Raw genomic sequence first — 27019 nt, 5'->3', positions numbered from 1 at the left:
GTGGGGGTCAGTGGCCTTTTCAGGAAGAAGGCGCAGGTTCCGCCTGCGTGTTCAACTTGCGTTATGATCTTCCATGATGCGAAGGGCTGCGTCCATCAAGCAGGACGTCTTCCAAGAGGGCCTGATGTCGATAGCGGCGCTTCGAATGATCATATCATAGAGGTTCCTCCGGAGGTTTCAAGCTACGGAGGTGGAGAAGCAAGCGCGCGCGGCCCTGGCGCTAAAGATCACGGCAAATCTTCGGTTTCTTCACGTCCTCTTCGGCATGTGAAAGTCCAGAGCTGCCTGAACTCCAACTTCACGAACACGTAGTCAGACCAACACCTCCATCGACCATGGCCGCCCTTCGCAAAACTTTCAAATACCCCACCGAATCGCCCACCTCCTCCGACTCTGAACTCGACGAAGAACACCAAGAACGCCTAATCACGACCCTCCGCACCGAAGACGCCGCCAGAAACACCCTCTACCGCCGCCTCTTCCTCGCGCTCCCTCTTCTGTCCGCCTTATTCTACCTCTACGCCTTCATCGCCGCTTCGCTCGCTCGCCAGCGACTCATCGCGCTGCTCAGCCTGTCGAGTCTAGCATGCACGGCGTATATCCTTGAGTTCATGCCGTTGGAGACGCCGGACAAGAAGGGCAAGAGAGCAGTATGGAGAGTGGAAGCGGCGAAGGGGCCCTTGGAGAGGTATCTGGTCTGGTTGAACGCGGGACTGGTGGGGTTGTTGGAGGTGGCGGCGATGTTAAGTTGGAGACGCGGTGGCATGGAGGATGCGTGGAGAGAGTCGCTCGCAGGGATCGTGTTTGCGCTAGCGATGTTTGCGAGGTGGCAGCTTGCTCCATTGGATCTGGAGGAACTACAGCAGGCACGATATGAGCTGAAGGGAGCATAAAAGATCGAGATGCGTATGGGAACTGGGAAACTTTTCGTTTGGAGCATGAGGCGTCATGCTCTCTCCCTATCTATTCTGGTCGATCCCATGGTCACATCGCTGGTCCGACGTCGAAAGGCAACATGCAATGCGTTGATTCACACCCTCCCACGCGCTACCAACGCCGCGCTTGGTAAACAGGGAGCCTCCCAAGACGAATTCCTTCATTACTGCTCAATCGTATCCTTGAACCTGAGCACTGCGTTGCTCACTAGCAGACCATCCGCACCTTTGGGAAGACCAAGCACACTAGCGGGCCGAGTACGTACGAAATCGTGGCTGTAATCAGCAATGAGCACGAGTCCAGCTTCCTTGACAGAGGAAACCAGGGCGGGCACCAGCTCGAGCAAGCGAGAAGTGCAGATCAGGCCCATGAAATTGTTGCTCTGCGCAATCCTGACGGCCTCCTTGATGGACATGTCGGCGCGGCCGCAGTTGGCGACGATATTTTGGCTGGATCGGCGTTGGCTGTTGGTAATGGGCGCCACGCCGAGTTCGTTGCATAGCAGCACGGGATCTGCAATGCATGTCAGTGTATGCCGGGAAGGAACAGATAAGCCGATACGCACAGTTCGGCTGCTTCCAGTTCAACGCAGTGCAGATGTCTGCGTTGTAACTGGAGAACACAAAATTTCTTTGCGGGCCGTCCTTGGACTCTCGGAGCTGTCTAGCATGGTCGAAGACCACTTTGAGCACGCCATCAACAACAGCGTTGACGTTCTGAGTTGGTCCCAGCTGAAGTTTCTCTTCCTCTGCATGAGAAGGGTAGCAGACGTGGATCTCTAGATGTAAGTCTGCCGGCAGGAGTGCTAGTGTGTCTGCGAGCGACACATAGGACCGAGCGACTTGACGTTGAGTTGTCGCTAGATCCTCCCGATCGATGCCGGCAGCGACGATATTTTGGAGCACGCCTTGGCCCCTGCCCATCTCGAGACCTGCGGCCTGAAACTCGCGGTAGGTCAACCTGCTCACCAGATCGTTGCGACTGCTCGGCAATGCCCACTCATTGTGAAGGACAGGCACGCCGTCCCTAGTGACTTGCACGAAGAGTCTCATGAAATCGCCAGAAAGACTGCTGCCGGTGATGAGGTTGCTGTGATGGTCATCGTACTGGCTCGTCGCTTTCCAGTAGGTTGCAAAATGCGTGATCTCGAGCGGTATTCCGTGGAATGGTGTAACCACCTGGTATCGGAAGCTGATGCGACCGATTGCACGAAGTCGAGGATCGAACATCTCGAGATGCCACCGCCCTGAGCTGCTTGCCTTCCCAGTGAACACACGACTTGAAGCAGCAGCGCGCGCGATGACTTTGCTGCCGAATGTGGGATAGATATCGAAGTCGATGCTGAAAGCTTCGAGGTTCTCGATCTGGAAGGAAATATTCTTGAAGTCATCCTGCACCGGCAAGGGAAGATTTCGCGGGATCAGATCCGACGATTTAGAAGAAATGGTCAGACGAGCCGCCGGGTATTTCGTGTCTCCATAGAATTCAATCGCATCGCAGCCCAAATCTCCGAAAGACAAGAGGATGAATGTCTTGGTAGTATCAAGGAAGTTGTGTCCGTAGCGTCTCAGTGGGATGATGGGTGGAGGTAATGAAAGGTCTGGAATCATCTCTGAGTCCAGGTCGTTCAAGTCTGGGATTGCGGCAGCTGGAGTCATGCCAGTCAGAGCAGGAGGCCCATTGATTGTCGGGACGGTGCCTCGCTGGGCATTGTTTGCCGCGGCACAAGCCTGTGCGAGCAGCTGCATGCAATCGAGGTGACCTTCCCACGCCGCGTAGTACATTGCTGGAAGATCTTTCTCATCCACGGCCGCAGCATGCACATTGAACTCCAGCAGTTGACGCAAGCAGTGCAAATGACCTTCTGATGCGGCATGGAATATCGGCGTCCACTGGTACAGCTTGTCAGGCTGATCCATATCCACTCCGAACTCTTTCAGCATGACAAGAATCTTTCCGTCTCTGCCGAACCTGGCCACAAGATGCTGCGGGAACAAACCTTCTGCATCAGGAATGATCTGTGGTCGGCATTGGAGAATCTGCTCAACAATCGGCACGGATCCATATTGACATGCCAGACTAAGAGGAATATGATCCGTGCTGCTGGTAGGGTCGACGATTGCTCCAGCTTTCAGCATCTCCTGGACGCTTTCCAGCCGAGAATGGACGATTGCATGAACTAGTGGCGTGAAATTGTCAAGATCCTTTAGGTCAACTGTGTCTGACGCGGATGCAATCAGTATCTTGACCATCTCAGCCCTTCCGTGCATGCAAGCGTAATGAAGCGGTATCCGACCGTACACGTCCGGAGCACGGATGTTTGCACCTCTTGTCAATGCCACGTTGAGTATGCTGATTTTCCCGTTGACCGCAGCTTCGTGAAGGCAGTTTCTCTCGTTGATAGGATCGGCGTAGTTGAAGTCCACCAGATTGGTCTCGTACAAAATGTCCTGAGCACTCTGAGCGGCAGTATTCGCCGTATTGAGGAAGACTCGACTGATGCGTTCCTTCGCTTCTTCACTCGCTGCTGTTCGAGCAGACCACTCGCGGACAAGGGTTGTGTTCCCGGCATTGATGGCCTGTATGACCTGGTTCTCAATCTCATCATCTTGACCTACAGGCTGTACCCGATTCTGAAGCTCCACGGCTGGTGTATATGCAATCTTCTCTCCTTCTGCCCACGCCTGAAGTTCGAGGAGTCCGGTCGTGGCTTGGTCCGATAGGTCGCTAATGACATCGCGGTTGAAGCAGGGCTGTACGTCGACGGCTCTTGAGAGATATAACTCTTTGGTTCGCGACTTTGAAATGATCAGCATTTTGCCCTCGTAGTCAGACGACTGACCGGATGCACCTTTGAGGTTTTGTCCCACTACCAGATGTCAGCTGAAAGCAACGCTACGACGATAGGACAACTCAAGACCTTTTTCAATATCTTCGAGAACGCAGTCTGATTGACCTCGACAAACTGCTGGAGCTTGTCTAGATCGTTGCTGAACAGCCGAAAGCCTTCATCGAGGGTCACGTAGCTTGAAGAGAGCTTCGAAGCCGTTGTTCCTCGCGATTGGAGACCCTTCTTCTTGTCCAGCAGCGTCCGTAATCGAAGTTTGAGCTATCGATATGTGAGCCGACGGCTTTGACGGCTTTTGTTCAATGCTCGCCAAACCGACCTCTGCCTCCTTCTGCAAGTAGAAGATGTTGACTTTCTCCAGCTCTCTCTCCAATCTGAAGAAAAATGTGGCTTTGTTCGCTTGTAGCAACGTTTGTGAATCCTGCTGAGCTCCGCCATCGCCATTCTTTTGCAGTGCCGACAACACGGGTGTTGCGCTCAGTTTCTTGATGAGCTTCTTCAATGCCTTGTAGTCGACGAAGCTTGCCGCATACTCGGGTATATCAAGTTGGCGCTTCTGGATGTGCTTGCCGAACTTCCTGTCGGTCGCCGTTCGTCAGCATTGTGTCCATTGACGCTGGGCGACAGCGTCGGCCGGAGACATACATGTTGACGATCGAATGCGAGAGTCGTGCGGGTGGTTCGTATCGGTGCGAACGAGCTCAGTGCTATCTGAGGCTCACGGGTGAACAGGTAGGATTCGATGCTTGAGTCGACATTGCGTCCGGAGTGTTCAAAGAGCGACCATTACCGGGTAATGGTCGAGTCCGTGTCGCGGGTGACACCGTAGTAGAGAGATGCGATTGTTGTTCGACAGAAGTTCTCGAACTCGCAGAGCGACGAAAAGTAGCAGCCGTACTTCGTCACATGCAAACCAGACTCTGAGGTGCGCTTGCCGACGCAGGTGAGGGGCAGCTGGAGGGGCGGACGAGCGACGTCTGCGGCGCGGAACGACTTGTGACTGGCCGCGAAGAGATTGACACAACAGCACCGTCGCCGATGCAATGAGTGCGGTCACCCAAAAAAGAGCGGCCAACGCGTCTTGAAAGCACAAGCGAATCGCGACGAAGACATCATGCACGTGTATGCCCGTGCGAATAAGCTAAAGCACTATCGGCTAAATGCTTGTAGGTCGGCGGCATTAGGCAAAGGAGCATCGCCAAGAAGACATATGGTCTATGAATACACATTCGACTCGCTTTTGGTACTTAGGTATATAATCCTCCAGACCTTCAGCGGTCGCTGCTACATGAACGCTTTCCCACTCCAACTCGAGCTCTGCGTAGCGAGGCCGTCAGGATCAACATCGATCCACTGCTCACTGCCGCCAGTCGTCTGCTCCTGTTGCGCCTTCATACTGCTAAACCTCTTGACCTCATCGACCTCTACACTGACCGGACGCTGGACATTCGTGCGAGCGAACTTTGGCTTGGGAGTCTTGTGCATGCTGTCCCCACTGAGGAGGCTGAGTGGTTCGCTCAGACCACCTGTTCGAGGCGACTTCTTGCCTTTTCGGGAGCCCAAGGGAGACGAGCGATCCATGATGGAGGTGTGGACGTGTGACGCCAGTGGAGAAGAAGAACGCTTGGCCAAGCGTGCTTTCCACGGCGGTGGTGTGTTCTCTCCTTCGGCAGTATGTAGGGAGGGGCCGTGTTGAGGTGCAGGCGGTGGTGTGGGTGAGGCCTCGCCTGGCAGCACGAAGTTTCGTTCGTTTCGAGGTTTGGGTAGGTCCTTTATCCACTCGTCGTCGTCGTTGATGTCTTCAGAAGTAGTCGTGAAGTTGGAACTGGACATGTTTCCTGCGGCCTGTTCGTCGTCGGCACGCGATGTAGGTCGGGTCATTGCTCGTGGAAAGTTAGGAGCAAACGCTGCTCGGACTTTCTGGCCGAAACGTTTGGCCTCGTGGTTCGTCGGTTCGAGAGACGACGATTCTGAATATGTTTCAAGCATCGGCTGCGAGCATCTCATACTTGCCATCGATGACATGAGTGTAGAGGATCTGCCATTCGGTCTCCTGTTGACCGAGGACTGTCGAGATCCGTGGGCGAAAAAATGGTTCTGTCCACTTTTACTCTTCCGCTTTCGTAGATACGATCGTCGTTTCTCATCGAAACTCCTCGGGTCGTTCACACTATCGCTGTGGTTAACCTCGCTCTGGTCGACCATACGTATAGTGCTATTCCTCATGCTTCTACGTTTCTCCGCTGCCAGGACCAGCAACGCATTGACCGGAGTAGATGCCGATGGAGGCCGCGGGAACTCGCTGGCTTGCGTAGTTTGGGTTGACAGCATGCTCGTTCCTCGTGTGCTGCAGGATGCCATACTACTGCCTTCTGCCGTGGTCGGTAAGCCAAGTGTACTCCTCGTTCTACGATTTCGAGCGTTTCGTCTTGATGAGTGCCGTGCCATACCACCTGTCGCTGTCCTTGCAAGAGCGTCACTTCGTCGGTTCCTGTCGTACACCCGGCTAGATGCTCGCTTGCTCGGTGTACCATCGGACAGATGCCTCGACATTTGCGCCATCTCGGCTGCAGGCACAAAGCTATCATGTGGTGCTGAAAGAGCTGCTGATGGTCGTCCCCACTCGGGTATATTGGCGTCGGCTCTTATCACCTCATCACCCATGCCCATGGACGAAGCAATACTGATCTTCGAGAATCGATTCGAGAACTTCGATCTGCGCTTCCCTGACTGAGATGGCAAATCTAGAGCACCAATTTGTGGTGCAGAATCATTTCGCCGAGCCTGTATTGTATCTCCGTCTTCGCTTGCCATGCTCCCATAGGCGTTGCATTCCACTCCTGCAGTGCCCCTGATGACATTGCTGTCGGGCGACGGCATTGGGCGGGATATGTTCTGTTTCTTCGGGGTGTGTTCAATGTCCTGCCTCCTACGCCTTCTTCTGCAGCAAAACCATACAGCCAAGATCAACAGTGCAGCTACCAGAAGGCAGAGTATTACGATCACGGCGATCAATCCCGGCGCCATACGGTCGCTACGCTCAGAAGAGATTGCTGCTGCGGTGGCGGTGGAGCTCGGTGTCCGTGTTGGAGTGGTGCTAGTTTGCGTTGATGTTGGTATTGTGCTGCGGGCAGCTTTGATCTCGATCGTAAAGGTTTGGGTCTCGCTTGCCTCTCCGCCGGGCGATTTGGCAAGCAGAGTGGCTTTGATTTCAGTTGGCTTTGCAGAGGTCGGTACCTCACCCTCGAGCTTTCTCGTCCGATCGTCAAACTGGAACCAAGTGATGGAAGGCGGAAACGTTACGCTCAACTCCACACCTTTTAGCGTGAAGAGCGAATCGGCGAATTGGTGGCTCAAATGTTCTCCTGCCCGAGCCACGATGCTACCAACTTCGCCCTCGAAGAAGGTCGCATTTCCAGCAACCAGATTTATCGTTGCCGTCGCAGAGTTGCCCAATTTGTCTACGACTGACACCGTGACATTCTGTTGGGTCACATTCATCGGCGTCTTCCCAGTAATCGCCAGGGTATCTGCGTTCAGAGCCAACCAAGAAGGTAGTTCGGCTCTTGCGCCCTCAAGCTCCACAGTGCTCAATTGTTGATCGTTCCGAAACAGCTGATCCTTGAGAGAGGTGATTTCCATATCCTCGCCCGGTATGATATTGACATCCTGCTGTTCCGGTACGAATGCCAGCTGCTGCTTCGCGATCGCAATGGTGAAGGATGCAGAGGAGCCCGCAAATCCTTCAACATCGGATGCAATCAAATCGATGACCCATGACTGTGGAAAAGCGCTCAGGTCGGGTGCCGTTCCAGAAAATGTCAACTGATTGGGGTCGAAAATGAGCCATGAGGGAAGCGGAGTGTGATCTGCAAGTGTCGCGTAGTAGTAAAGCTCGCGCTGGACGATATCGATGAAGGAAGCCCGTTCGAAGTCGAATTGAAAGGTTGTTGACGGGAGCAGGGTGACTACAGCAGGGTTTCGACTTGACAGGTTTGCGGATGCGGCGATTTGGTCGCTGATATCTCCTGCCAGTATCGGTGCCGGGTCTTTGGAGACGACTAGTGTGCCGGGCATAGATGTCGTTCCAGTGGTGTCTGTTGCGACAAGTACGAAGTTCTCAGATCCAATATCGCCTTGTCCTGGTTTCCCCTCCAGCCGCCTTGTTGCGCCGTCGAATGTCAACCATGCCGGCTGATCCAGCAATGTAAGAACAACGTCGTTTGTGAGAGGCGCAAAAGTAGATTCCGAGAGCTGGAAGCTGTACGGTTTGTCGACTCGGGCAACCTCGGGCACTTGGGAGTTGAATGGAAAGGCAACAGCAGGTATCGCATGCGCTACCTCGCGCAGGGCGTACAAGGCGGAGAACAGTGCTCGCGCACGATGGTTCGCCATTTGCACCTGGTGTTGATCAGTCAGTTGGTTTCGACACACAATTCCTCGGACATGGAATACCTCAGTTAGGGCCTCTCTTGCTGTAATGGTTCGCCTTGTACTTTCGCAGAAGACTTCGCATATTCGAAGTATGGGAAGGGAGTACAATTGCGATTCGCGGCGTCGCGCGTGTAACGCGTAAAGTGGCCATACCGACGTTGGGACCCTTGCTGGGCCTGACTTTTTCGAGAATGGAGGCGGAATGTCTTAGATTTTGAAGCAAGGGACAGAATCGGTATAGGAATGGAATGGCGGCGACGATCTCTTAGAATGAGATGTACAACTTACTTTCTCATGGCCAGATATGGTTGGATCTGTCCTTCACCCGGCGAGACGCAAAACTCCTTCCCTGGTGCGTCTTCATACTACGAAGTTCGCGGAATGGTCACAACGATGGCCCGCATGATCACTTCTGACTCGAATTCGTCGCTGCATCGCCGCTCGCTGTCTTGACTTCTCGAGGGGACATACTGTCCTGATGTGATTCTGAGAGCCGGGGTGATGCTCGCGCACGCAGAGACTATGCGAAGTGCACGCTGTGGCACCGGCGGCGTTCAGCATGCCGGCTCTGCCTCCGCCAACGGTCTGGATTGTGTAGCTGTCTCCAAGGAAAGGCCGGTGATGTGATTCGAAAGAGTCAATGCTCGGCATCTGTGTCAAGGACAAGACAGATATTCCAGACTGCTGATCGGATGAACGCGGGACAAAGACCTTCCGCGAACAGCTCTACATGAGCTAGGCCTGGCAGGCTCGCTGGCCATGGCGTGTCGTAGATGCAGCGAGCGACCAGGCTTATATGCAGTCCAGGTCTTGGGAGTCTCATGGGCACCCTGGGATGCGCGATTTTCGAGTCAGCCGGACTGTGCCGATGAAGTCGTGGTTCTCTAGATCGCCAGGATTCAGGCCGATTTGACTGCCCTGTCAAGCCAGAGCAATGGCGCCGATGTGATGACCGTCCTCACGCTCACCATATCGCGAAGAACACCAGTCCATCGTCCGTCGCGAGCTGCGCACATACTTCAATCCCGAAAAGTGACTGCGATCGCAGAGAGAGCTGCAAGGTGTCCACGACTACTTCGCCCTGCGCTGGATCGAGTGCTGCTTGCACCATCGTGCAGGAGTCGAAAGAAGCTTCATTTTGGCTGCGCATGCTAGAAGGAGCACGCGCCAAGCACGTGCCCAGCCACGCCATCACAGAGCGCTGATCCTTCGCTGCTGATCCGTCCGAGCCGTCAACCAGCATCATCAACATCGCGACATGGCCTTGGACGAGCCAGAGCTTGACCACGACGGGTTCGCTCTCGCGGAGGATCTGGTGCAGAGTCCGACACACAAGGCGGCCTCAACAACGACTGTCGACTTCGATGGCCTGTTGGACCCTGGGCTGCTCCTGCACGAGGACCTCGCAAAAGGCAATGGAGGGCAAGCATGGCCTGCTGGTGTGATCCTCACGAAGTACCTTCTACGACGAAAGCGGGAAGAGCTGCGGACGGCCTCAATGTTTGTTTCTCCGTGCTGCCTTCAAGATGAACGCTGCTCGCCACGAATTCGTGCAAAGGACTAACGAGCGTGATTCAGAGTGGAACTCGGTGCCGGAGGTGGGCTATGCGGGTATAGCACGCGACCAATTCTCGATCCCCTGCAGTTTCTGACATCCAAACCAATAGTCTGGCCGTGGCAAAAGCGTGCAGTCCCGCAAGTCCTGTTTACATCACTGATCAGGGATCTATGCTCGCGCTGATGCAACGCAACATTGCCCTCAACGACCTCGCGAAGAACGTGAAGGCCTGCGTGTATGACTGGGGACAAGCACAACCTGACGACATCCCACAAACACCGCCGGACGTCGTGCTCGCAGCGGACTGCGTGTATTTCGAGCCTGCATTTCCATTACTGCAACAGACGTTACAGGAACTCCTTGGCCCCTCGACGGTCTGCTATTTCTGCTTCAAGCGACGAAGAAGAGCCGACATGCACTTCATGAAGGCAATCAAGAAGAAGTTCCTGGTCGAAGACATCATCGACGACCCAGACCAGCCAAGCTATTCCCGCGAAAACATATATCTGTAAGACCAAAGGATCCTGGCTTGCGACGAAGTGAGACATGCTGACCTTGACAAGCTGCACAATCAGGAAGAAAGTTGACCCATGAAAGCGGATGGCTTCACAGCAATACCCTTGTTGAACATCAAACTACCGCGCGACATGTGACATCAATGAAGGCAGTGTTGATGATGGCAGCAATTGACTGCCGCACACGGCTCTGAGCTCGACATTTCCGCGGTCAACAAGCATTTCTACTGTAGACTTCGATGCAGCTCCGAGTGCAGCTCAAAGCTTGTCTACCCTGCCCTGCGCCCTGTCAAGCTTCCTCCAATCGTTTCCGCTCGTGTCACCTCATCCAAGAGGATTCCAACCACCAGTACCTATACATCAACGCGGCTCGGTGAACGCCTGAACGGCGATGAATGCGGTACGCGCGGCAGAATCTGAGGTGCATTCTCCGTCGTGGAATCGGTACGCAGCGGTGAACGTGCAAGGAGCATCGCTGTGATTGTATCGCTGCGTGCTGTGCTGTCCAGCGCCGTCAAGTCCCAAGTGCAACAACCCTGCCAGCCAAGTCCTGGGCAAAGCGGTCCACTTCGATGCAGCGCTTGGGCGTGGGGATTTGGAAGCTTGAGCGTAGTCGGCATGGCAGTCGTGATCCATGATCATGTACTTGAGTACATGGTAAAAGTACTGCGCTTCGAGACTTGGAGAGCGGAATGTCCCTTGAGCAGTCGGGTCGCCTGACTAGCGCTAGAGTTCGAGCGCGTGAGATAGGCGCTTCGCCGACGTCAAAGCCACTTCCGCCCTGGATGTGTTCACACGAGTAAGCGTCTTGTTGATGAGCATGACGACAGGCAATCGATGCCTGTGTTCCATTGCTTTGTTCGGGAGCCAAGATCCTTTCATACAAAGGCTCCGTCATCTGGAGGGATAAAGCTCGGCGTCGCGTTTCAAACAAATCCGCGGATTGCTAATAAAGCAACAATCACGAACAAGCTTATCGGAGAATGACATCGCGAAACAAAGGCCGGGCGAGCGTGGAGCCAAATGCCCCGAGGTGCTGCGGCCAGAGAGAGACACACAGCCCAAAAAGGCGACGGCAAGATCGGCACCCTGTCCTTGTAGCGCTAAAGGCTAAATGGCCGTGACCGATGTGCGGACTGCGGACAAGGGCCTCGCCCGTGCCACTTCCGTGATATCCCACCAGCACCCGCCGGCCTCACTTGTATATCTTCTTCGCTCTCGCGATCCTCCTACTTACAGCTCTGACGCTCCGCCTGAGCAGTGCCTCACCACCTCAGAGACATGTGTAGTCCGTCATCTTGCACGCATCGACCGGCTAGCCATTGAACACATCCGCTACCGCCCGTACCTCGATCTCCGTTGAACAACATACAACCCAGCCGCTTACTTGAAGCACCCACCGCCTCGACAGGCCCTCAAAAACGACGATCCCGACGACGACACAACATACCAATACAACCATGCGTCTCAACTGCTTTCGTGCCGGTGCAGGCAGCACGCTCGATCAGGACGATGCGCCTCGAGCGCCAAGGAAGAAGGGCGGCATTCGAAGGACAGGAACCGACCAATCCAACGCGTCGCGTTGCAGCACTGCATCAAACTCCAGCATATCGAAGCTGCCGCCCTGCAATCGGGAAAGCAATCCCAAGATTGAAGCCATGATGATGCCAGTACCTGCAGAGCCACGAGCAAGCCGATGCCTGCGCTTGAGTCAACCAAAAACATACAGTAATATCGTCGACTCGATGAAAGCGACTAGAGGCTGCCGGGACTGGAGAAGCTTTGGGGTATTCTATGCCGACGAGGTCGACATGAGCCTGCCCGCCGAAGATGTTGCTCGACGGAGAGCTGCCGATTGCGAGAGGAAGCTGCGTATGCTCAGTCTCTCTTCTCGGGAAGGCCGACCTTCGATCGACGAGATTGACATGATCGGCTGAAAGCATTGTCAAGACCAGCGTCGATTTACACACCGATCGTCCCAGAGGAGCGGACTCGGCCATGAAACGGTACCAGAGTCGTATTAACTGGCCAAAAGCCAACACGCACCAAATACGACTCGCCTACTACCGTCAACATGGGTCAGCAATGTCGTTGCTATGGTTGATGCGACGACCATCTGGTCGCCTTCCCATGGTGCTTCGCCGGGCCGGCGAGTTTGCTGGACCCAATGGTTCTCGATGGCTCCACCAGAATTTGACTTCGCGACTGGATGTGATTCGCAACGCGTGACGAGAGGCCTCGCAGACCAGCACTGGTTCACCCGAGCTTCGAAGACCTTGGCGGCATCGCCGTCCGCCTTCTCTCTGGATCCGTCGCAATTCTTCTTCTCCACGACCGTCACCTTTGCCCACGCAGATCTCCAGTCACGTCACAGCATTCACGATGGCAGCACAAGGTGAATCGCCCTACAAGAAGCAGCGCCACTTCAGCCCGAGCATCACCTTCACCTCATCGACAATGTCGCTACTCACATCAAACGATACCACGAAGGCAAAATCTGCCAGCTACAAGCTCATGCCTCAGCAACAGCATGTCGACCCTACAGCGCTGACCGCCTCAATCAAAATCCGTCGTAACATCAAACTCGGTATTTTCGGAGACAACGAACTGGACTGGAAGTCCATTCCAACATGGCATGAGAACGGCCGCCCCTGGTGGATCCTGAATCGCATGCCGCACCTGCGATGTGAATCCGACCCAGCCTATTTTGCAACCATCCTGGAGAGTTTCCGCCTGCAGAAGCCTGCCATGGCTTCGAGCACGAGCTCGAACTCCGACACTATCATTATCGACGGCGAGGAAATGGTCGACATGATCGGATGATTGACCGGATGGCCTCGCTCGCAAGAAATCTCGATGTCGTCTGGCGAACTAAAGCACTTTCAAGCGGACATGCCTTGCAACCAGTGCAGAAGGCTTAAGACCTCATGGGCTTGAAATGGAACATTGGGGTTTCGAAGACCAGAGATCTCCCAATGGAAAGATCGGGATGCCATCAAGGATGGGACGAATATGCATAAATGGAGGAACATGAGAAGGCAGCCTGAATGATCTACTTTTTTTTTTTTGTGGACGGCGTTTTAGCGGAATACCCATGGGAAACCTCTAGCGAGCATGTTAGAATATGTTTATGAAAGTCGCTGCACGACAAAGATAATGTCAATTGTTTACAATCATACACATCGCGCTGTTCCACCACAAATCTCGTGTATTGCGATCAGGTCCGTCATCTTGAAATCTCTCACATGCAGAAAGCGAGCATGATGCCATCAATATGCCTTGGCACGGCTCAAACCTCGACTTCACGATCTTTAGACCTGTCGCCATCTCACACATCACCACAATGCTACCTCGACCGCGCCTACGACTGGGAAATCTACCCACGCTCCTCAGAATTCAACATGTCTCCCGCCGAACGCTCGTCGCCGCACCCCGCCCCGGCTCCGGCCCACTAATGGAACGCCGCGCCGACCGCGACCTCCCCTCCATCTCCACCAGCACCCGTAACGGCTGGATACGCACCATTCCTCTCTTCGCCGTCATCGTCGTCGGCTCCGCACTCGCCATCTTCAACTACCAGAAAACATCCTCCTCTGTCGTCAGCAGCACGCTCTACGCTGTGCGCACGAATCCCGAAGCACGAGCAATTCTGGGCGACGAGATTTACTTCGCCAGCCAGATCCCGTGGATAAGAGGCGAATTGAATCAAATGCAGGGGAGGATCGATATTAGTTTCTGGGTCAAGGGGACGAAGGGGCAGGGAAAGATGAGGTTTAAGAGTATGAGGAAGACGCGGATGGGGATAGTGAGTCTTTCCTGATGTGTGGTGACTGCTGTGGCTATGGCTACGGCTACTGCGATATTTGCGGCTACGGTACGGAAGCCGTGAAGCATTTTCGGCTGACGTTGTGATGTAGTTCGAGACGCTCGAGTGGAGCCTGGAGCCTGAGGGCGGTCAAAAGATTTCGCTGTTGGACAATGAAGGCAGAGATCCGTTCCAGAGGATCGTGGAGGAATAGGGCATGACAACATGTGAAACTACAGTCGGAGCGAAAAAGCGCATGCGGACATAGCATGACCAGCAACATCCCAGACGATCCCAAGTCAGAGAAAGCTGCCGACTGGCGTCGCCTTCTCGCTGAAGTGCAGAGACGATCAGCGTGGTTCGAGATGTGAGGCTGGCTGCCACGATTCGTAGAGAGAGCGAGCAGTCAGACGTGGAGATCGACTTGGTGCTGGCGAGTCTGCTCTTTTCATGAAGGAAGGCAAAGCACCTCGGGAGTGCTCGCCGAACTTCGAATAAGTGCACCACTCTCTTTCTCGAAAGCTCAAGGCTCGTGGGAAAGGCATGACGCGGAGACTGGTGCACTGATATCAAACTTCGGGTCTATGTTATATTACTGTACATCGACCAATTTCAAGGCAAATGCAGCGTCTGGCGTGCACCGCGCTTGTTCTCCAACCATTCAGTCTCTGTTCTGTCGTATCATCCCTCAACGCTGGCGAACCACGTCCATGCTGCCCGCAGCCATGTCAACTGTCAATGCAGTCATCAGACTTACTCAGCAGTGTCACGTCAATCCCTGAGCCGTCCACACGCACATAATAGCACTCAGCAACCACGTCTTACAGTCCACTGGTAACAAACGAAGCGCAGCGGACTCGTCATTCGAGGCGGGCGAAGAAGTCTTTCCGACCTCTGTCCCAACAACATCTCCAGTGCCCGAGCTACCGCCAGGTACGACAACGGTTGGAAGTGTTTCAACCACACCCGGGAATGAGCCTGTCGCCTGACCTACAAGGAAAAGTCCGTCCGACGCTTTTGTCGGAATTTGGCCGGCTATAGTGGCCGCTGCGCCTCCGGCGGAGAGCGTATTGCCATCGATCACCAAGACCTGAGGAAGGTCTTTCTGGGCGGAGACGGCGGCTGGAGGACCGACTGAAGATAGAGCGGCGCCGGTATTTCGGGCATTCGTGGTGCCTTGCGGTATCTTGGGGATCCCGCTCACTGTGAGGGTCGTGGAACCCAGCGTTATGACACCGTTGTCTACTTCTACCGCTGACAATATGTTGTTTTTCGAGAGTGCGTTTGCGTCGGACGTGACCGCTGACAACAAGCTGTTTTCCGAGAGTGCGACCACGTCGGGCGTGAGAGCTGCCATGGTGGTGGTGCTTTCTGCTGCTGGCGGCTCTTCCGTTGAGGTGTCTGTGCTAGCACTTCGGCTCGATTGCCTCGGAGTGTTGCTTGGGACCTGGTCAGCCAGTGCCGTAGCTGACGCTGGAGTGCCGGTGGGTGACGATTGAGGTGCAGCTGCTACTGTTGTAGGAAAGGTAGCCCAGGCCGAGTAATAGAATCCGCTACTGAATGTTCTTGCAAAGCTATGGGAGGGTCGAACCAGTAATTGGCGAGTAGAGGTACGTCGAACTTGCAAGTCGACCACACAGGGGAAAGGTCCTTGTCGGCGGTCGGAATAGCCAGCAGCGGGTTGACATCGCTCCAGATGGTTGAGCATTCTGCCGGTGTGGCAGAAGTACCTAACTGAAGGCGTCCGCACCTGTCCTGGCATTCGTAAGCGCTGGCTGGTACCGGCCAGTTAAGACCCGCCCAGTTCATGCTAGTTCCGATCTTGTTGCCTTTGCACTGTGTGGACATATCTTCGGATTTCACGGTCAAGATCAAGTCGCTGAAGTTTGGACCGACGGTGTAGCCAAAGCCATCAACCCATGCAGACAGCGACTTGATCGATATGTAGGCCGAGCCGCTGGTGAAGGTTCTTCCCAGAGTCGTTATAACATTCGGACCATCAGACCTTGGCGGGGGATAGATGGTTGTTCCGTTCCCTGTGCAGAGATCTCCTCCAACAGTGCTGACCGGGAAATAGATGAGTTGTACCCCGCCTTCAACGCCAAAAACACAGTCCCCGTCAGGGCCATGAGCTGGATTGCCACACTGGTTCTCGAGAGCCCGCTCGTTGACGTCCGGTATGCTGGAATCGGCATACCAAATGTGGCAGTCTTGCTCCGACGGTATACAAGGCTGGGCCACAGTATACGTAGGCGTTGACAGGGATGAGTATGAATAGGGAGTCCCAGTTACGTTGTATGTGCTCGAAGTGGTCCATGGCCGTATGTCCGCACGCGGACTACCGTCGCAGAGGGTGTACACGCTGACGTCGCTTGGATAGAAAGTCGATGTCCAAGAGGTGCTTATCAGAGGTGTCATTGTCGTTGTTGTGAAAGAGAACGTTCGATTGTACACATTTGAGCTGTACCAGGAGTAGCTTTGACTGCTCCAAGTCAACAGGTCTGACCAGCATTGATGAGCCTGTGAGACTGCTTCGGGATGGCCGTGGAGATTGACTGTCTTTGTGAAGACATCGGTGCTCATGACGACCGGATCACCAAGGGGCGCAACGGAGACTGGTTCGTCGGAAGCAGACATGGCGAGGGTCGCAGTGTCGGTAGCGTCTGTGGCTGTTACCGTCGAGGGATCAGGTGTCGATGGCGTAGACGTCGTCAGCCCGGTGTCAGTACTTTCTGCAAGGGCCTGCAATATGTACGACCCAACACCGAGAGAGCCAATCGTGGAAGACGAGTTAGCAGCATCTGATGTCGGCGTAGCGGATACGTTGATGTGGGCGGAAGCATTGTGCACTGCGAAGTTGTTAGATTGCAGCTCGACCAGATATATTGATGTTGGCTCTTTGTCACTTGCACGAAATAGCAGTTGTTGTACAACTGAATGTCCCTATGCTCGTTAAGAGCAGGCCCAGCTTGTTGACCATGAGGATTCCAGAACACACGACAGAGCTATATGGAGACAGCTATGGACCGACACAGTGTCGGTAGGTCGACATTCGCAGACCCAGGACGTACGAGCGCATTTCTGACGAGAGTTGTGCATGTCGTTAGGGCAGCGAAGGAACCGATGGAGGATTCTCGAGGGCTGCTCGTTACAGTCGATCAGTCTGCCCAAGGTTCAGCGAAGGATGGGACATTCAACTTTGTTTTTAGCTTCTTCAGGCGTCCAACTCGTGGCCGCAAGGAATAATAGCACTGGAAAGCCTACCTCTTGAGTCAGCGATTCCTCTACCGCGCGTGAGGTGAGGTCCATCGCCAATGTATCGTATACAGAGCGGACGCTTGCGGTAGGTATCGTCACTAAATGGCTCCAAACTCAGCCAGCGAAGCAGCAATCCGGCCGGTATCATGCGACTCGCACGGAAGAAGCATCGCGGCGATGCCACTGTCATGCGCTCTGTGCATACTTGGTCGGCACCGAATGCGCGGCATACTCCGGTGTGGACGTAGAAGTCAAGGTCAAAAGCAGAAGGAGGCAAGGAGGATGTCCCAGCGCCAAGAAATCCTGACCCGAAGGAGGTGCTCCGCCGATCCATTGGTTTTAGTGTATGCAATAGACCTCGACATTGACAAACCACACTCTCCTTCCGTGCTTCACAACCATGCAGAAACTCATCGCCCGCACGGAGCGAGCGCAGCGATCGGCCCTACGAGCAGCGAACAAGGCAAAGGAGCACAAATTGAACGCCGAAGCATGGGAGCGAAACCAGAACAAACAGCGACTGGTCCGGCACACGAACGATCTCATTCGTGAAGAGCGGAAGAACAGGAGGCATGACTGGGAGAGGGGCCCATTAGCACCTCGCCGAGATGTTGGAGAGAACCAAAAGACATACGGCGCACATTCAATATACACAACCCCACGACCCGAGCTCGACCCAGAGAAGCGGCCCGAATTCTTTCCCTTCAAGGAAGGCGACCGAGTCGTCATCACCAGAGGACGCGACAGGGGCAGGATTGGCTTGATCAACGACATCAATACGAAGACGGCATCGGTGCGGGTGAAGGACGTAAACCAGTATGATGTGCACATGCCGGAGTGGATGAAGATGAGGCAGGGCGAGACCCGTGACGTTATCACCGTCTCGATCCCCCTGCCCATCACGGATGTCAAACTGGTCTACCCTCTACCACATCCCGAGACCGGAATTTATCGAGACGTCGTCATTGAACGCCTGGTCCCGGTCGGCCAGGAACGCACAAGGCCGGAGAAGGAGGAGCGGGATCGCGCGATCCCAGGCACCACGACCATAATTCCATGGCCGGCGCAACCAGAGGAGGAATTCGAGGACTTCGAGGACGACACGCCTCGCATTTCTGTCGAGACACCGACGTTTCTCCCTCACTTGCTGGCTCAGCCCATGCCGGGTACTGTCATCGACGAACTACGCAACAAGTACAGCAAATTCCGAACACGGCATGAGGACGGATACAGAGCGAAGAAGGAAATGGAAGATGCGAAGGTGGAAGGCAGAAAGAGTTTGATCAAGACAATGCGGACACCATTGCAGGAGGCGGCGGAACTCAGAGCGAAACAAAAGGCCGCAGAGAAGAAGAAGCTTACGCCCGAGCAGCTGGCGAAGATTGGAGAAGTCATTGCGAAAGAGCAGGCGAGGACAACGGCATTTGCGGCAGCGGTTGGGCAAGAGAAAGCATGATTCTGTCCATACAGGAGCAGACAATTCTTGTATTATATCATTTACACCAAATCATGTACAGCTGCTACAGGATGCCTTCGGGCTTTCCCTGGCTTTGCTTCCACTCCTCCGCGATCTGCGCATACGTCAAGAACTCCACTTCATCGCCAAAGCTCTGCAGCCACTTCAAGAACCGCTCGACCATGCCAATGACATGCGCCATGCCACTCGTATCAGGGTGGATAATAATACTAAAAACGACCATAGCCTCCCTCCCATCCGCAATCTCGCTCCTCAACCACTCAAACCGATCCATCCACATCCGCTCCACGACCCGCACGTCCACATATCCCGCACTATTCGGAGTATTGGGAAAGAACTGCAGAGGGGTCATATCTTCGGTGTACCAATTTGCCTAAATCAGGAGGACGCAAGGGTCAGCAGTAGTTCGGACTCAGTTGGTATAAGGGCAGTCTGAGACCCGGTAGCATAGCCCGAGAGACAATCTCGGACAGCTGCAGGCCTTCTACCCTTTGGTTTACTTGCCGGCACCTCAACCAGACCCGACTTTGGAAGTTTGCTAAAGTCCGGCGAAGGCTTCATCCACTCCGCCGCCTTGGCTTCTGGACTGAAGTCAATCGGCTCAATCGGCGCCGGATTCTTCGGCAGGCAATACGGCACACTATCAAAGTGCGACAGCGAAGAGTCCCACAGAAAATCGTGTTCCTGCAGCAAAGCAATCGTCCGCTCGTTGAGCTGATACAGCGGAGCTCGATACCCCCTCGGTTTCTTGCCCGTCATCTCCTCCACGAGCTGAATACACTTGAGCAGCACATCCCGTTCCTGCTCGGCCGTCATCTGGCTCGCCGACTCGTGGGCGTAGCCATGGAGTGCAATCTCGGCGCCGGAGTCGATGATGGCTTTTGCTTGCTCGGGGAAGGTCTCGAGGGAGTGGCCGGGAATGCACCATGTGACTTTGTCGGATATGTTGAGTTTGTGGAAGAGTTTGAGCAGGCGAGGCACGCCGGTTGTGGCGCTGAAGTAGCCTGCGCTGAAGTCTGAGGTGGTGTTTTTGGGGTTGGCGCCGGTGCCGAGCCCTGGGTGGGTATATGTTAGTTAATGGTTTGGCATGAATGAGAGGATCGGAAGGGGCGTACAGCCGGATACTGCGTCGAAGTCGATGGACCAGGCAATCTTGATTTTTTGCTTTTGTTTGATCATCTTGAAGGGAGGAGGGTCGATGCGCTGAGGTCTTGATGTTGTTGTTGATCGGATGACGAGGTGATGTAGAAAGCTGAGGTTGACCATACCTGCCTATTCGGGACAAGCCAAGGCCCACAGTGCAACCTGCAACAAATAGTACAAGGCGAAGGCAGGCATTCAGAACTGAAGAGATTCAGCAATGCTGCAACGCACCAGGGGTAGTGATGGCTCAGTCGAATTGTGAGGGTGGTCGAGGATCTGTTTTTCAATGCCTTGCATACCACGCACTATCTCTTCGCCATCACCTCTTCCTCCCTCCAAACTATACGCCCTTCCATGCCTCCGTCTACACTCAAGCACTCACCAGACATGTGGCCAGCAGCACGATGGCTAGCGAGGAAAGCGACCGTTCTGGCAACATCTTCTGGCTGTGCAATCTTCCTCAAAGGCACAGTACCCTGAGCTTCGAGGTACAGCTCTCGAGGATCGTCCAGACGATCTCCAATGAGCTCAGTGTTGACCCAGCCTGGAGCTACGGCGTTGATGCGAGCCTTCGCATTGATTCGAACAATCTCGTTTTTGACAGTGCGGACAAGTCCGTATTGAAGACCTGCTTTGCCGCTTGCGTACTCAGAATGACCGGCTTGACCAAACTTGCCGCATTCGCTTCCTGTGACGACGATGGACAAGTTTTCAAGTTCCTTTCCGGCAGCTTCCTGGGCCTCGATAGCCGCGAGGAGGAAGTGCTTGATGGTGAGAAACGCTCCTCGCACATTCACCTTGTAGACATTGTCCCACGTCTCCAGTGGCATCTCCCATATATTCGGATGACTCTGTTCGTTCGTGATGCCGGCATTGGCACAGAGAATGTTGATCGGCCCAAAGTGCTCCACGGCGGATCGCATAGACTTGGCGATGGAGTCTTCATCGGAGATGTCTCCTTGAATGTCGAACACATCCGCCTCAGCGGCGGTGTGCGCTGGTCGAAGATCGTGAGCGGACACCTTGCAGCCAGCAGCTGCACCGCGTTAGTCGGCATCTTGTCTGAGTTCTTGAGGTATGGCCCACCAAGCAACTCCTTCACGATGTTTCGGCCAATGCCTCCTTGTGCTCCCGTCACGAAGGCATGACGACCTTCAAGAGCCAGAAAAGACATGATTGCTGGTTTGACTTGATCGTAGGAGACGATTGTACGATAGCGATGTGCGATTCTTCCTCAAGATTGATGGGTGAAGGGAAAGCTCGCATGAGCTGCGCTGCACCTACCTTCGATGCTCTAGAGCTGTGCTTACGTAAATGCGGTTCGCACTTCGTCTTGATCGCCCTTGTTCAACGACATGTCCAAGACACGAGGCAGCAGATGTCACTCCCCGAAAGCAGCAATGCCCGCCACTTCTGAATCACGAGGCTGCTGGCAGATGTCGTTCGTCTCAGGAGTCCGGACCCCGACGTGCTGCTTTGAGACCTAGAGCTTCGGAGGGCCGCGTGTGAAGTCTAGAAAGCCGACAGCTGGTGCAGTTCCGTCTGGATTCTTCGATACAGGTAGCTCGGGACTCTTGCGAAGCGATCTTTCGGACCAGACGGCATCAGCTTGCCTTCTTGCCCTCGACGGTGTGGAAATGTCCCACGCAGAGGAACGCTACACTCAGGCAAAAGTACGAATCGAAGGCCGTTGATGCGAGGGAAACCGAGAAAGCTTGTCGGTTGACGTGGCTCTTGTGGGGCCGAAAGTCTCGAAGGAGCCACCTGCAATTTCGGGGCCCAGCTTTGCAGTCGTCTGCGATGCAGAATTCCCGTCGCAGCTTTTCATAGGGCCATCCCGGAGCTCACGATCGTTGAGACAACCGCAAGGCATCAACATAACAACGCATCGCATGTTGTGCAAGCGAGTTGAAAGTGTCACGGCAGCCACAGGTTCGGCCGTTGCATTCTTGAAACCAGAAGCATGTCGGTGCCATCTGTGCAGTGTGCATGTCAACGTGGCTGGCCATGGATCACGAGTAACCACCCCACGACCGGGTGTGCCTGCCAATGATCCGAATTCCGTCCTATTGGCACCCCTTGGCCTACTTGGAGCGATTTGAAACATGCTGGACAAAGCCTCACAAAGTTACTTTTCGGTATCGATGGAGAATTGGGAAGTTGTCAAGAGGTCGCCTGCCTTGTTTACGATCCCATCAACGCAAAGCGACACTCCAAGCAGCGACAAGTTGACAGCGAGGCAACCTGCGCAGCTTGTTGAGAAAAGTTGTGGATCTCTTACACATGCAGACCGAAGAAAAGAAGGCTTTCGTGCGGATTTCACGACTTGTCCACCGCAGGTGATTGGCGTGAGCTGCGTCCACCTAGGTTTGCCGGGACGGCAGCCCCTTCGGGCTTCGGCTACCTCCTTAGTCGTAAGGAAACTCTGGTTCCAGGATTTAACTGGACTCTGCAACACGCCGAACACACGTCCGTGGTCCACCAACCGTACTTCTCCTGGCGTGCCAGACACGACTCGGTGTGAGTAGTGTGAGTGCGGTTGCAGGTTGTGTACCGTTCCGACTCCTCAGGTACCCTGTCCGCCTGCTACAAGTAGAATATGCTGCCGTGAGCTCCCTTTCGCTCACACTCTACGCTTCGCAGGTCTGAAGATATCGTCCCTTTTTACACTCCTTCCTCTTCGTCACTCCTTGATCTTTGATAGATCTATTCATTCATTCACAACAGCAAACAGAACAGCCAGACCGACAGAAATCATTCAGGCCATCTGACACAATCCTTACACAAACGGACGAAAACACAAACCAACGACAGCATCATCATGTACACCAACAGCATTTTCACCGTGACCGGCCTCTTGGTCGCCGCTGTGGCCGCAGTTCCCAAGCCGGAACTCCAGCATCACCACCAACATCACCCCAAGCGTGACATCGTTTGGGTTACCGAGTATCAGGAAGTCGTGGAGACGATCGCTGTCACGAAGACCGTCTGGGTCAAGCCGAGCCAGACCCAAGCAACGCCATTCTCGACCCAGGAGGTAAAGCAAGTTCAGCCTGCTGCTTACTCTCCTGCGCCCGTCGCCGCGCCAGCCTACGTTGCTCCTGCTGCTCAGAGCGAGCCAGCAGCTGCACCAGCCTACGTTGCACCTGTATCAAGTGAGCCAGCTGCAGCATACGTCGCCCCAGTCTCAAGCGAAGCCGCCGCCGTCCCAACTTCCACCTATGTCCCTCCTCCAGCTCCATACGTTGCGCCAGTCGCTTCCTCCTCCGCAGCCGCAGCACCCGCATCCTCCAGCGCCGCAGCCCCCTCCTACAACTCCCCTTCCGACAGCGGCTCATCCAGCGGTGGCCAGTCCTACAGCGGCGACTTCACCTGGTTCGACGTCGGCATGGGCGCCTGCGGCTTCACCAGCACCTCTGACCAAGACGTCGTCGCCGTCTCGCACGTCCTCTTCGACAAGGTCAGCACGGGCAACTCCAACACCAACCCGCTGTGCAAGAAGATCATCTACCTTATCGGCGCTGATGGCAACACCTACCCCGGCGAGATTGTCGATCGTTGCCCCAGCTGCGCCGAAGGCAGCTTGGATCTCTCGGAGAGTTTCTTCAAGAAGGTTACGAGCAATGGTGATGGGAGGGTGTTGAATATGAAGTGGCATATGTAGATTGATGATGCACGAAGACGGAGGACTTGGGCTCTACGCTCCCTGGAGTTGATCTCGGGGCGGGCAAAACAGAAGATCCAGCTACAGGACGCGCTGGCACAGCTACAGCCGCAAAATTTACGATTGACATGACGATTGAAGGAGAATTCTTGGGACGGACAGACCAGAGGAAACAACAGAAAAGGCAGGCCAGGCGCATCGGTCTTTCAAGGGGGATTCTGGACGAGCAAAATTGGCATCCCAGTGGATGGAGAGAGAGAGAGGATATGTCTCTCCATACTCACGACTTCTTGTTCATAAACTTGATGATGGGAAACGTACAGCACGCAGCGTGCACTCTCTATTGCTGTCTTGTGAACTTCTTCTGTGAGGCATATCCGAGCAAACGCTTTCGGCGTAGGCCGCTGTTGCTTGATGGTGGAGAAGTCGTCGATAGATTTGAGTGTAAAGTTCATGTGTGCTCGAGATGACACAGCACGCAACTTGCAGCTTCCGCTCTCAAGCGCTGTCGTGTGAGTTCTTCGCGTGGCGTATATCGACACACGCTATCGGCTTAGGCTGCTGTTGGTGTTGCTTGGTTGTGTAGAAGTCGTCGACGGATCTGGTGTTGAACTCAATGTGCGATTGTAAGGTAGAGATGAAGGTCTCGCAACTTGCAAGTGGTCTGGCGAGGCTACACTCGCGTTGGTGCAGGCCTCAAGATTTCTTTTCATCGCCATCCTGACCGTCTCACCGTACACGAGGCGTTCCGATCAGACAGAACGCAACGCCTCGCCCTGGATGTGCCCTGAACGACACGACGATTCACCGGTAATCCGAGCTGGGAACAACCAGGAACAACCCAGCTCAGCTCAAAGCAAGAATTCGGCGTAGGACAGCCAGGTCGTTCACCTCATGCTCTTTTGGTCTCTTGCACGGCGGAACATGACAGTCTTCGATCAACGGACGAGGATATCGGACACGGTGTCCTGGCAGATGTTGGAGAAAAACGAAGCCTCCTGCAGGAGAGAGGATGTGTTACTTTCGCCGGGTGATTTCCGGACGCCCCGAGAGTCAGTCAGCTCGTATTCTTGCAGCTACCGTGCCCAAGGATGACTTCCCTCGCACACTTCAAAATGTACACAAACAATGATGAACAGAGCAGAAGCATGACGCCTATGTTGAACCGATCGTGACAGTTGCACCGGATAACCGTGATAGTGGCAGTTTTCCATCAGGTGAAGATTCTGAAGAAGTAACGCACAAATGTAACGTTCGTGTTCCGATTTGGCCGACCAACCGCGAAAGATCAACATCACTTCGCTTAAACCACGTTGAGTATGGTTTGGAGTGGTATAGTTCACCTAGCGTCTCTTTGACCAGAATTAGAACTGTGAACCAGCTCAGGGAGATTAGAAGAACGTGTGATGATGAGAATCCTCACCGGTGATCGATCCATTGTTCCTGGCAAAGAAACAGGCGTGGACCTTGTTCACCACGCTCTTGTCTCGCCCGCCTTGTCGGACATTGTTTGTTCTTTGTTCGAGCAGCCGCCGACAACGACACGACAATCATTCTTTGGTCAGTCGACAAAGGGTGACTCTGCTACCGCGCGCCACGTATTTCGCCCCACTGGCGCAACGGACGAGCCGATACAAAGGAACTTGGCGGCTAGTCTCATATCAGGCCTTCCTTCCAACGAGCGCCGGCGAGTGGTGGTAGACAGATCGAAATCCTCCATCCTCATACACACACACACACACACACACCTCGACAGAAGACGGGCGCTTCTACATTCTATACCATCCTTTTCCACGAGCAACCCGGATACACGCATCGCGAACACCGCATTCCCGGGCGACCGAACATTTTATTTGCACTTGCAGCCAGTCACAACGCGCCGTCTCGCTTGCTGCATAGGCCACCATGTCCACCAACAGCACGGCGCCCGCGACCTCTAGTTCTAGTTCTTCCACCTGTACGTACCCCGTCCCGTTCTTACATTCACTCCCTTTCGACACAAATCCCCGTTCATTACCCTTTTTGCATTTTTGTCACGGCTTCGTGCCTACGACGACCTTGATTCGTTTCTCTTGTTTCATTCCTTACACTTCCCGCGCGCTCTCTCGCGCATGACCACACCGCGTCGCCGCCATGTCCGCAGTCACTGATGTTCTCAACTCAGCCTCTTCAGTCCTCTCCTCCATCATCAGCAGCTCCAGCGACGTCCCGTCATCCTCCGCCGCGCCGACTTCAGCGCCGGCATCCACGTCGTCCGCTCCCCCGCCGACCAGCTCCGAAGCGCCGCCGACATCCTCCTCTCCCGCCGCGCCGAGTACGACCCCAACTCCCCCCTCAACCTCGACTATTGTTGCTTCTTCCGCACCACCCGAGACTCAAATCGTAACATCGGTCATCACCCAGAGTTCACCTGGAGCAGACTCTACCGCTCCGCCGCAGACCACCGTTGTTGTCGTCACACAAACTGCACCATCGACCACGCAACCCACCTCTTCTGCATCTAGATCATCATCCTCGGCTACTCCATCGGCCACTCTTAATAATGGTGGCTCCTCCAAGAGCAGCAGCGGTGGCGGCCTCAGCACCGCTGGTACCACTGCGATCGCCGTAGTCATTCCCGTCGTCGTTGTAGCTGCACTGGTCCTGGCCGGCATTTTCTTCTGGAGAAGGCGCAAGCAAAAGAAGGCAGCAGAGGAATTGCGTCGCAATGAAGTGGAGGACTATGGCTTCAACCCGAACAACGATCCTACACTACCGGCTGTCGCATCAGAACACGGTCTAGAGATGACTGAAGACTCAGGTGGATACCGAGGATGGGGAGTCGCTGGTGCCGCTGGTGCAGCAACAGCAAGCCGAAAGATGTCCACGACCTTGTCAGGTGGCCACACCGCAGGACAACTTTCAGACGGTGGCAGCAACGGATACCCTCGCACTGGAAACTCACCCAACGGTGGAATCTCAGAAGCACATAGCGGAGATGGTCTCATGCAAAACCAAAGAGACACCATGAGCAGTGATGATCTCGCCGCGCTGGGCGCAGCACCAGTTGCAGGAGGCAACGCAGCACAAGTCCACCGTGGACCATCGAACGCTTCCTCAACATACTCTGCTGCTGGCCGGACGGACGCTTCAGACGAAGGCCCAGGCGGCATGCCTCAATCATACGAGGCTTATAACCCCAACACCGGCTTCGGATACGGCCAACACGGTCCATACGGCGACGGCACGTACGGCGGAACCGGCCAAGAAGGCGGTATGCCCATTGTGCGCGACGTCAGCGCACGCCGGAATACGCGGATACAACAGCCCGGGAACTACCAACAAGGGAACTCGGGCATTGCACAAAACTTCTGATCGCGATCGATTGTTAATAAATGAAAA

General features: G+C 54.6%; 11 protein-coding genes across 11 annotated transcripts; 8 read left to right on the top strand and 3 right to left on the bottom strand.

Annotated features, from left to right (window-relative positions):
- Positions 1–335: 335 nt before the first annotated feature.
- Positions 336–1217, top strand: MYCGRDRAFT_97075 (uncharacterized protein; the record flags this gene model as incomplete). The annotated part of the gene is made up of 2 exons (XM_003848086.1): positions 336–817; positions 1148–1217. 2 exons carry the CDS (start codon positions 336–338, stop codon positions 1215–1217), a joined length of 552 nt encoding a protein of 183 aa, XP_003848134.1.
- On the bottom strand, positions 1218–4364 carry MYCGRDRAFT_77447 (uncharacterized protein; the record flags this gene model as incomplete). The annotated part of the gene is made up of 3 exons (XM_003847906.1): positions 1218–3734; positions 3857–3926; positions 4075–4364. The coding sequence occupies one exon, from the start codon at positions 3204–3206 to the stop codon at positions 1218–1220; it is 1989 nt and encodes a 662-aa protein (XP_003847954.1).
- Positions 4365–9476: 5112 nt separating this feature from the next.
- MYCGRDRAFT_111491 (uncharacterized protein) lies at positions 9477–10898 on the top strand (the record flags this gene model as incomplete). The annotated part of the gene is made up of 4 exons (XM_003848087.1): positions 9477–9718; positions 9886–10284; positions 10537–10691; positions 10801–10898. The coding sequence occupies 4 exons, from the start codon at positions 9477–9479 to the stop codon at positions 10896–10898; spliced, it is 894 nt and encodes a 297-aa protein (XP_003848135.1).
- A 690-nt stretch (positions 10899–11588) lies between these two features.
- On the top strand, positions 11589–12356 carry MYCGRDRAFT_106356 (uncharacterized protein; the record flags this gene model as incomplete). Its single annotated transcript, XM_003848088.1, has 1 exon — positions 11589–12356. One exon carries the CDS (start codon positions 11752–11754, stop codon positions 12226–12228), a length of 477 nt encoding a protein of 158 aa, XP_003848136.1.
- A 392-nt stretch (positions 12357–12748) lies between these two features.
- Positions 12749–13114, top strand: MYCGRDRAFT_97071 (uncharacterized protein; the record flags this gene model as incomplete). Its single annotated transcript, XM_003848089.1, has 1 exon — positions 12749–13114. One exon carries the CDS (start codon positions 12749–12751, stop codon positions 13112–13114), a length of 366 nt encoding a protein of 121 aa, XP_003848137.1.
- A 520-nt stretch (positions 13115–13634) lies between these two features.
- Positions 13635–14391, top strand: MYCGRDRAFT_77442 (uncharacterized protein; the record flags this gene model as incomplete). The annotated part of the gene is made up of 2 exons (XM_003848090.1): positions 13635–14096; positions 14209–14391. The coding sequence occupies 2 exons, from the start codon at positions 13635–13637 to the stop codon at positions 14308–14310; spliced, it is 564 nt and encodes a 187-aa protein (XP_003848138.1).
- A 393-nt stretch (positions 14392–14784) lies between these two features.
- Positions 14785–17195, bottom strand: MYCGRDRAFT_97069 (uncharacterized protein; the record flags this gene model as incomplete). Its single annotated transcript, XM_003847905.1, has 4 exons — positions 14785–14828; positions 14922–15805; positions 16102–16945; positions 17168–17195. 4 exons carry the CDS (start codon positions 17193–17195, stop codon positions 14785–14787), a joined length of 1800 nt encoding a protein of 599 aa, XP_003847953.1.
- A 559-nt stretch (positions 17196–17754) lies between these two features.
- Positions 17755–18810, top strand: MYCGRDRAFT_50825 (uncharacterized protein; the record flags this gene model as incomplete). Its single annotated transcript, XM_003848091.1, has 1 exon — positions 17755–18810. The coding sequence occupies one exon, from the start codon at positions 17755–17757 to the stop codon at positions 18808–18810; it is 1056 nt and encodes a 351-aa protein (XP_003848139.1).
- A 64-nt stretch (positions 18811–18874) lies between these two features.
- MYCGRDRAFT_101763 (uncharacterized protein) lies at positions 18875–21148 on the bottom strand (the record flags this gene model as incomplete). The annotated part of the gene is made up of 5 exons (XM_003847904.1): positions 18875–19204; positions 19303–19886; positions 19947–20034; positions 20298–21010; positions 21061–21148. 5 exons carry the CDS (start codon positions 21146–21148, stop codon positions 18875–18877), a joined length of 1803 nt encoding a protein of 600 aa, XP_003847952.1.
- A 2175-nt stretch (positions 21149–23323) lies between these two features.
- On the top strand, positions 23324–23638 carry MYCGRDRAFT_50652 (uncharacterized protein; the record flags this gene model as incomplete). Its single annotated transcript, XM_003848092.1, has 1 exon — positions 23324–23638. A coding segment is annotated over one exon (315 nt), but the record flags the coding sequence as incomplete, so codon positions are not given.
- A 2133-nt stretch (positions 23639–25771) lies between these two features.
- On the top strand, positions 25772–26992 carry MYCGRDRAFT_88276 (Ca2+-modulated nonselective cation channel polycystin; the record flags this gene model as incomplete). The annotated part of the gene is made up of 2 exons (XM_003848093.1): positions 25772–26474; positions 26544–26992. 2 exons carry the CDS (start codon positions 25772–25774, stop codon positions 26990–26992), a joined length of 1152 nt encoding a protein of 383 aa, XP_003848141.1.
- Positions 26993–27019: the final 27 nt, after the last annotated feature.

The sequence above is a fragment of the Zymoseptoria tritici genome, chromosome 12, assembly GCF_000219625.1.
Source record: "Zymoseptoria tritici IPO323 chromosome 12, whole genome shotgun sequence".
NCBI lineage: Eukaryota > Fungi > Ascomycota > Dothideomycetes > Mycosphaerellales > Mycosphaerellaceae > Zymoseptoria > Zymoseptoria tritici.
This window is presented reverse-complemented; position numbering and strand designations above follow the sequence as displayed.